We start from the raw sequence: 10,842 nt of genomic DNA on the forward strand, positions 1-10,842 counted from the left end.
CATCATCAGGAGCATGTTGGTATATGGTACCGGTATGGTGTTGGTTTGCCTCATAAACTCCAAACCCACTATGATGTCGAAGTCATCTATGATTGCGATGAGCAGGTCGATGCTTCCTTTGTATGGGCCAAGTTTCACTGGGACATTGGTAGTTGTTCCACCCAATGTCTGGGGTGGTGAGTTGATAGCCTTGACGCGGCCTTTGCTCTTTTGCACAACAAGACCTAGGCGCTCTACTTGCGTTGACGACAAGTAGTTGTGGGTGGCACCCGTGTCTATCAATGCGTGAAGGGACTTGCCGTTCACTTTCAATTCGACGAACATTAGGGTCCTCGCTTGTTTAGGAGGCCTCTCGTCCATCTTTTCCTTCGCTTTCTTGGTGATTGGGACTGATGTTTTCTTAGGAGGACATGCACTGGTCCCTGCTAAGGCATGCGGGATAGAGCCAACAATTGCATTGAAGGCGCCTACCTGGTCTTCTTCTTATGTGTCTGATGCATCTTACTCATCCTAGATAGTCTGATGAGCATTGACCTTTATGTTTGGGTATTCATTGTTCCAATGTGCCCCGCCGCAATGACGGCATTCTGAGGGAGGCTTTCTCCCCTTATTGTTGTTGATGGATGCAGCATTGTTGTTGTTGGAGGGAGGAGTCTTAGTTTTGGATGCACTCCGATCTCCCCCGCTTTTGTTTGGGCCACCATTGCTGGGATGGTTCCCGTTGAATCCCCCTCGGACAGACGGCTGGGGCCTGTCGTTCTGAGTTCCCAAATGATAATTGCCAAGGCATTCTGCAACTTGAATGGCCTTGAGCAGGGTGTCTACCCGTTGTCTCTGTAGTTCCATACGGGCATGAGGTTTCAAACCTTCTATGAATGCGAAGAGTTTGTGTTTGTCCCCCATGTCGCGTATGTTTAGCATGAGTGCGGAGAATTCGCGCATGTACTCCCGCACTGATTTGGTGTGGCAGAGTTCCCGTAACTTTCTCCTTGCATTGTATTCCACATTTTCGGGGAAGAACTGCAGGCGTATGGCTACCTTCAATTCATCCCATGTATGGAGAGTATCTTCATCGGCCTTGATGGCTTCGTATTTGACCCGCCACCAAAGTTTGGCATCGCCCTGAAGATACATGGCAGCAGTCGCTACCTTTTTGGATTCTTCCAAATAGCCCACAGCATCGAAGTATTGTTCGACGTCGAAGATGAAGTTTTCCACTTCTTTAGCATCCCAGGATCCATCGTATGGCTTTGGCTCCGATATCTTAAGTTTTTGTGGAATGGGGGTGAGGTTTGCTGCACCCCTGATGTGGTTGTCGCCTCCTCGAAGTAGGCTCTGTAAGGCAGCGTTGACAACATTGAGCTTGCCTGTCAAGTCGTCTATGGTTTGCTGCATGGCAGTTAGTCTGTCTGCCTGTTGTTTCTGATGGGCTAAATCGTCAACACGCTCCTGTTGGAGGTCCTCAAATTTGCCATAAATATTGGCAATTTCAATGGTTGTCGTTTGTCGGTCCTTATTAGAGTCACGACTGATGTTAGCAATATCATTTTCCGCCTGCCGCATTCGGCGGTCCAGGTCGTCCAACCTTTGCACTAGGTTGTTGTTTTGATCAGGCACCGTATCCACGATGGGTCGTAATCGGTCAACCGTCTCTTCTAGGGATGCTAGACGCTCCCCATGATTCACCATGGTCAGAAATGGTGATGATGGCAAATATGTTCCCTCGTCCGATGTCGAGCCTAGGCTCTGATACCAACTGTTACGCAACGCCTTCCTGATGTTCTTTGGAAGGGCAACGCAAGGCTAAGCAACCGATGTCAGTGCGGTTTCTGTCCGCCAATGAGGTCCCCTACGCATGCTAGACTAGATTATCAGTGCCGTGCAGGAAAACCAATGTCACGAGCAATTGCGGAAGCTGAGAGAGAATTGGGTTTTGAATGATGATGATGATTTTATTGATGACTGAAATGCTGATTACACAAGATACGGTGTCGAGGGGGAGAGACACCAGAAAAATATTTGCTTGAAAATGTTTGATTGTTTGGTCCCCCTTAATAATGCTTAAAAAAAATAAACCAACATTACATGACTAGTCCTAATAAAGCTGTAGAAGCACACTGAATGAAAATGATGTAAACTAGCCTATAATTACAATGAAAAGGACTTAGTTTATTACAAGGTAGAACTAAGTCCGATGGCAGCAACTTTGTCTTGCGGGTCAGGGTCTGCGCGCGCGTTGCTGTGGGCGCGCGCGACACTTGCTGTGTTGGCCTGAGGCTGGGCGCTGGTGCTTGGCATCAGGGTCTGTGCGCGAGGCGCTGCTGGAATGGGCCTGCAGCTGGGCGCTGGCGAGGCATCAGGATCTGCGCGCGCGGCATTGTCAGGGCGCGCGGCGCTGTTGTCATTGGCTAGCCCTTGGGCGCTGGCGAGAGGCATCGGTAGGGCGACAGAGGCGCATGCGCGCTTGTCGCTTGGCGCAGCCAAGACCACGGGGCCGACCATGGTGCTAGGCATTGTGAGGCTTGCTAGGCCGCCATGGGGCGCGGCCAAGGGGTCATGGGGAGTGTCTAGAAAGCAGCCCATGACAAACTATACTACTATATTAAATACTAAATTAATATTTTGTGTACAATCCAATTACATTCAGTTAAAGAAACAAAAAATATTTTCAAATATTATATGATACCAGTATGGTATACAAGTATACCAACAGAGTATATAGTTGTTTTTCTACACACCTGCACCTACCTATGACTATACTACTATATGAAATGCTAAATTAATATTTTGTGTACAATGCAATTACATTCAGTTAAAGAAACAAAAAATATTTTCAAATATTATATGATACCAGTATGGTATACAAGTATACCAACAGTGTATATAGTTGTTTTTCTACACACCTGCACGTACCTATGACTATACTACTATATGAAATACTAAATTAATATTTTGTGTACAATCCAATTACATTCAGTTAAAGAAACAAAAAATATTTGCAAATATTATATTATTCCAGTATGGTATACAAGTATACCAACAGAGTATATAGTTGTTCTGCTACACATCTGCACCTACCTATGACTATACTACTATATGAAATGCTAAATTAATATAGTGTGTTGTAATTGATATTTTGTTCTTTGGGTTTACAGGACAAATTCTACCCCTTGCATATGCAATTGTTGATTCGGAAAATGATGCATCGTGGGAATGGTTCTTCGTGCAGTTCAGAGAAACCTATGGACAAAAAGAGGGAATGTGCATTGTATCAGACAGGCATGATGCTATATGGAAAGCAACTTCAATTGTCTATCCAGAAGTCCCTCATTGTGCATGTATGTTCCATCTGTGGAACAACATAAAGACAAACTTCAGGAAGAGCCAAAAACAAATCAAAGAAGTATATTTTGCGTTAGCAAGAGCATACACTGTTTAAGAATTCAACAGGCATATGGCAGAGTTAGAAGTTATTGATAGTAGAGTGAAAACATACCTGATGGATATTGGATATGATAAATGGTCCCGGGCACATTCCAAGACAAATAGAACCATGACCATGACATCGAATATTGCGGAATTAGTAAATGCAGTAAACAAGCACGCAAGAGACCTCCCAGTTGTGAATTTGCTTGACTTTATGACAACATTGATTCAAAAATATAATTACACCAATCGGAAGGATGCAATGGAATCATTTATGAAGATTGGTGCAAAGTATGAAAAAATATTGGGAAATAATACTATCTTATCACAGACGATGACGGTATGCATTTTCAAAATCATAAAAACACTACATGTACTGTATTTTTACTTTTTTACCTTAGTGATTTCACTAAACAACTGAATATTGTTATTTAAGAAATACTATTACTTCATATAGATAATGACTTTTCTTAATTAAAATTATACTAGGTGTTGCCATCAACTGAATTCTTACATTTAGTAATTGATGGCCAAACAAAAAATGTGGTGTGCCTACATGAAAGAAACTACCCTTGTGGGAGGTTTCAGCTAGACGATATTCCATATCCACATGCAATGGCAGTTATACAAAAATTCCATATGGATTCATACAAGTATTGCTCAGATTACTACAGCATAGACTACTTGCTGAAAACATATGAGATACCAGTAAATCCATTGCCTGATGAAACAACGTGGCAAATTCCAGAAGATGTCTCTTCGCAGGTGGTACTGCCACCAAAAGGAAAAATCAAACCAGGAAGACCTAAAAAGAAGAGAGGCATAGGAGGCTGGGAAGGAAATACAGTTACATGTGCACTATGCGGGAGAAAAGGACACAACCGGAGAACATGCCGAAATATTCCAAAGAGAGATTGATATAATGCTTCAGTGTTTTTATAGAACTCATATATCGTAGAATCATAGCATTTGAATTGCAAAAAAATAAAATGCATTTCTTGCACTAGACATATATTTGGTATGATGATTCTTTGAGAAATTACTTTTTGGCAACAAATTTATATGGCTACTTGTATTTTCAATAAGAATCTATTTATTTTCTATTTTAGTATATAAAAGTGGGATGCATTTACATCTAGTTGCTGCAGGAAAAAAAATGCTAAAATATATATGTGATACCCAAGTGATATATCTGTATACCTTATTGGTATATCTGTATATCTTATTAGTATCAAAATATGTGCAGAAATAGAAGTGGTGCTGCAAATGCAACATTTGTACATACTTTGTTAAAAAAAATGGGCACGCTTTGCAGCTCATGTCTGTATTGAAGTATAACAAATTGGAAGCCATTTACATGCAGTTATTGTACATCATCAGGTTCATTAATACAAGGTGATACCCAAATGTTATATTTGTATACTTCGCTGGTATATAGTGGTATTGAACTAATATGGCTAAAACAAAATATGAGCAGAAATATAAATGGTGCACCAGATACAACGTGATACCCAAAATGCGCATGCTTTGGAACTCATGTCAGTACTTACATCTAGTTGCTGAAGGAAGAAAGGTGAGTCAAATACAACGTGATACCCAAATGGTATATCAGTATATCTGATTGGTATATAGTTTTACTACACTAATACACCATCTATGTTAAAACTACAGATGAACATTAAAGCTTAGACCATCATCACATTCGAAAGCAGATCATTTAACTTCTGTCACAACTACTTTGTATGTTGTTGGAAGTGTTCGCTTCATCTGCCCCTAATTTTCACTTGTAGAATCCATTAAACCTTACCCTCTGGTAAAGGAATGGACCTCAGCATTCTAATAAACCAAAAAATTTATGGAAGAAGCCTAAGAAAAGCCTAATAAAACAAGCTGAAATCAGAAACAAAATCAGCAAATTTTTCAGCATCAAGAGACATAACTAAACTGATAACCCCCATGTACTTGAAGAAATCTATACCACATATTCTGAACCAGAATAATTAAATATGACAAAAGAAACATTAGCAGCTGGAAATATTTTATAAAGGCACAAGTTTCCTACAGTCTTGAATCAGCAGAAGGTCATTTACTACTAATAATACCATACTTCACCAAAAACTATTAAAATCCTGCAAAGTTTTCATGATACGATTAACTAAAACCAAAAAGAGACCTATACTACTTCTTGCGTTTCTTTCCACGAGTCTTTTTAGGTGCTACTGGAGCCTCAGATTCACTTGATTCGCCATGCAACTGCTTGTTCCTCCCATAGTGCCACAACAGTATACCAAACCTAGCTCGAAGACCATCCACATCAAAATTGGCAACAGGGATTGGAAGATCTTCAATAATATACTCAGCAAAGCAAGCAACATATACTCCACAATCTCTGAAATAAAACAAATGAATAGACTATAAAAATTAATTAGAAGTGAAAATGTTAATATGAATGAGGAAAACAAAGTAAAAAAAAGTAACTATTCTTACGAATTTTGCTGTGTTGGCAGATTTGTAATCAGTTCAATCTCAAAAGGATCAGTCAACTTCTTTCCCATGTGCAGACCATTTTCTACTACAATGTCACTTCTTTGGTTATAAAATTCAATACTAACTAGAAATAGGAGGGTCAACACAGCATAAGCCTCTGCCACCTTTTGAATAGCTTTTTTGTGCTTTCGACTACGTAGCGAGTCATATACGTAAAAACATCTCTTGTGGAATGACAGACACCCCAATATCCAATGCCAAATTTTTGCCAAATTAATTGGAAAAATGACATGATCAACCTGGTGCCATGGAGTGTTGCAATGCATCCTAAATCCTTTCATGTACTCCATGATATCGTCTGATCTATCAATCAAATGATCTTGTTTCCCACCTTTTACAAATTCTGTGAAAACCCTTTGAATGATATTATTAAAAAGAGTATCTGTAGTTGTGACTTTGATTGGCATATTAATTCCATATTTTGCCTTCTTCCTAAGATAGTAGAATATAATATTCAAGTGCTGCAAAAAAGAGAGGAAGAAAACATGACTACCACTAACAATATGAATGAACTACTACAACAACAAAAATAAAAATAGTACACATACCGAACTAGAGAGCGGCCTGCCAGAATAGTTTAAGTTATGGAAAAATGTCTTATCATCAATCTGTTCAACTTCAAAGTCAAAACGAGGCTCTAACTTTTGATCACCAGGTAAATACACTTCCCTATTTCTTATAAAAGAAGATATGGATAAGAAATATAATAACAAACATTAAGAAAAAATGAAAACAAAAGTACATGGAAACGAATACGCACTCTCCCAATTGCATATTTGCTTCAACAAAGTTTGATAATGCAGTCGTAAGCTTAAAATCAACAGTCTCTGAAATGTAATTTACAAATGGAAATCTTCATTTGATAACCTTTGAGGATCCCCCAACTGCACTAACACCAGATTGCCAGTCAATCCTATAAGGCGACCGTTTTACAGCTGCGGGGCGCCTTCTACGTGCGAAAACTGTAGGAGTAGTTTCAACGTCTGTTTGTATTTGGACAATACTTCTTGATACCGACTGATCAGGTTTAGACTTATTTACAGCACAAGTTGTCAATTCATTTCCAGATTGATTTACATTACGTCTCCCTCCTTGTGTAATGGCAGCAATTAGATCAAGTTGAGAATTAGTATATTCAAAATCAGAATCCAAATGAAGATCACCCCCGTGTCGACATGGAGCTTAAATTAGAAAATGCTAGTGAATAAATAAATATACAAAGTTATGAAATTTAGAAAAAAAGAATGAAAAGTTATATATAGAAGACATTACCAGAAGGCAAATTCACATTACTGTCACCAACATCCACTTGACTAACACCATCAACCCGACATGCTGAACACATAAAAGCATTATCAACATCACTACTTAAATAAAAATTAAAAAACTATCAAGAACCTATCATTTACCTACTAACTACAGAATTAGTAACATCAACATCGTACCCTGTGGAGCAGTATTAAACTCAATAACAACATCTGCTCGTGTCTGTACAGGGATTCCTGATGGCAGCGGAGCAGGACCCGACTTATTAACATCATGAGATGACTGCTTATATGTTGCTTGTCGTGTAATGGCGGTGATTTTTTCAATTGCAGATGCAGACAGTTTAAAGTTAGAATCTAAGCCAAAATCATCATTAACTACACCATCACTTGTTGTGACGTTCTTCACATTGACACCAGTGGCACCTCCATCTTGACCAACCCCACCAAAACCAGATACAAAACATATAAAAGTATAAGCAAGAGTACTATTTTCAAAAAACAACAGCAAAAAAAAATCAATCAAATATGTGATTTACATACTAGAAGGCGCTTTGGGCGTTCTATCTCCAAGAACTACAGGATCATTCCCAATGTGGCCACTTTCAAACTGGTCATAATCATTATGCATCTCACGAAAGTCAGGATCATTATCCTGTTGCTTATGCTGAAAATGAGAAACATTTAATTTTAGTATTATGTATATTACAAGAATACTATGTGCACTAAAAGTAAAGAATGGAATAGTATCCTATAATCATATATTGCATCTTTGAACAATATACTATAGCATTATATTATATAAAAGATCAATACCGCTGAATTTCCCTCCAGTTTCATTGACTGCCTACCAATAGCTGCAAGCACCTCCTCAAATTTGGTCTCTACAAAAAGCTTCAAAGCTTGTAACTCCTTCATTACCTCAGCATTGGTAGGTTGGGAATCACCTCCAGTACTTTCATGCATACTTTGTGTCTTTGGTAATTGAGTGCCAAAAACCTGAAAGCTATCGGGCTGACTGTCAGTGCACTCAACTTCATTTTCAAAGTTTAGACCACGCACATCAAATAGTTGCTTCTCATCATCAGTTGGGGTGATGTTCTTTAGCTGCAATTATTAAGCACACTAGTTAGAAATAGAAATGATAATAAAGTATGGAAAGATAAAAGATCCTTATTATCATATGATACCAATATAGTATACATGTATACCAACAGAGTATATCACTGAACTGGGATATAGTATACATGATACCAATATAGTATACATGTATACCGACAAAGTATATCACTGAACTGGGATATTGCTACAACTATGACTAAACTACTGTACCAAAACATTAAGAGAGGCAATAAAACTATGAGAAAGTTACCTGCTCGCGTTGCAAGCTACACATTTGCAAAGCAACTCGCTCATTCGGTATTTGACCCATGACTACCCAATTCAAAATTCGTGGAAGTTTGTTTCCAAGATGATCAGCAAAGTGATCATCCAAACTTGGGCAGCATTCATACAACCAAGTCTATAAAGCCAACGGGAAGCCACCGAGTCTATAAAAGAAGGCTTAGCTTGAAACTTGTTGGAACATGAGTCAATTGTAGCTTTATAAACATCTATACCCCAGGGATAATTATTAAAATCACCGCACTCAACCAAGTCAATGTAAGACCGTGAAATAACCTTTGTTTTGAGTTGAGAAAGTAAGAAGTTGTTCACAAAATAAAGAACTGCTATCTCCAACGCATCATCATCTGTTTCCCATTTCTTCTTCTTAAAACAGTCTGCTAGTTGGGCAAATGTCACGGATGCAGTCCCAAAATATTTTGAAATCAACCTATTCTCTTTTATGCTCTCTATACTTGTATCACCCTTACATTTCAACCCAGTAACAAGTGCAAATTCACCCAAGCCAAAGCGCAACCTAGAATCATTCGCTACAAACCGCATCTCATTTTTCACCTCATGATGTGCTTCTCTAATAAGCAAATGGTGCATAACCCGAATCTGCACAATAACTGGTGGCAGATCCAAAAAATAGCCAAAGCATGTTTTCTTAAACAGTCGAAGTTGCCTCTTTGATAAATTCGCTTTCAATTGGTGAATAACATGGCAGTTGGTATCCCAATCAACCTTTGGTTTATAATCTAAATCCATAGGCACAATGAAATCCCAACACTGCAAAACATGTTCATATAAAATAATTTCAGAAATAGAATTCACTTAAAATGCAACTAAACCAACTAAAAATATTACAACTACCATACGATACCAACACGACATATAACTATACCAGCAGTGTATACAATTCTACTGACTAATTTCCGGTAACTACAAATTTTACTTATAAGAAAACAAAAGGAAAATAGTGTGGGAACAATTTGCAGCAATACTAAGTGACCATCAATGCATAAACTTACTTTAAGTTATTTCATTTGAAGATGCATATTCAATATTACTAGGGAGGGAAAGCCAAAAGAAACTTAGCTATTAAATCTACATTATCTGGAAACTATTCTATCAAATACATATTTTAGAGGATAGTAGCAAAATACTTTTCATCTTGCATATTCTTGAGATTACTAAGGAAGTAAAAGAATAGCATAAACTTACATCAAATTGCACTACAAGATAGCTAATATTCGACAAGAACTTATGCTGCCCATTGACCACATCCACACAATGCCACCTATAAAGAAAAGCTTATTCTGCACTCCTAACTTACACGGTCTCATTCCTTCCATGCTTCTCTCCACCACTGTCAACTGGCTAAATACTAAATCATGTACAAAATCATCTAATGCAAAGCTGAAAATCAGAAATCACACAGAGCAGCTCTGGCTTCAATAAATATGGTTGACTACAACAGCTACTGAATCAGTGACCCTTTTTAAACCTCAAGCAGAACATTAATTTAATCTGTCTATATTGATTCAAAAACATTGAGAAACTAATAGCAAAGACAAATATGCCATCCAAAATTAACAAGCTCATTATTGCAAATTAACTGGTCTGTACAATATACTAGAAAAGATCACTTTTGAAGACAACATGTATACCTTAGCAGGGTTGTGCACCTATATACAGATATGAGATATCCTTGTTGTGAGTAGAGACTTGGTGGGAATCAAGAGCAAGACAAAGGGAAGAACCCAGTTTCATAGATCCATGCTTAGTTTGTTTTTGTCTTGATCTTCTAGTAAGCTTATCGAGTTATAATCTTACTTTGCTTGTACTAAAAGCTATTTGTAAGAGTTTTTGAGGGACAATATGTTGTTCTATACTAAGAAATTAGTTTAAAGAAAGTAGCTACAATCAATTTAATTGTAGGTTGTTGAGTGACTAGACTTGCCTCTTAGGTATAAAAGAATTTGATAACCTGAAACTACTCGTTATTGTATAGTGAAGTTTGTGAGAAAATCCCAGAGTTAAGTCGTGGTTTTTACTTCCTTGTTCAAGGAGGTTTTTCACTTCTTTATTTTCTGCACTTATTAGTTACAGGAATTGCAAGAACATTTTGAAGAACCAGATGCTTAGGAAAATGAAAATTCTGAATAAAATTTTTAATTGGTTGATACACTATTCACCCCCTCTAGTATATAATTGG

General features: G+C 38.0%; 1 protein-coding gene across 1 annotated transcript; it reads left to right on the plus strand.

The window, feature by feature from the left end:
- The first annotated feature begins 3,454 nt into the window (after nucleotides 1-3,454).
- LOC107805676 (uncharacterized) lies at nucleotides 3,455-4,344 on the plus strand. The gene is made up of 2 exons (XM_016629749.1): nucleotides 3,455-3,766; nucleotides 3,916-4,344. The coding sequence occupies exons 1-2, from the start codon at nucleotides 3,455-3,457 to the stop codon at nucleotides 4,342-4,344; spliced, it is 741 nt and encodes a 246-aa protein (XP_016485235.1).
- Nucleotides 4,345-10,842: the final 6,498 nt, after the last annotated feature.

Source organism: Nicotiana tabacum, chromosome 8, assembly GCF_000715075.1.
Source record: "Nicotiana tabacum cultivar K326 chromosome 8, ASM71507v2, whole genome shotgun sequence".
Taxonomy (NCBI): Eukaryota; Viridiplantae; Streptophyta; class Magnoliopsida; order Solanales; family Solanaceae; genus Nicotiana; species Nicotiana tabacum.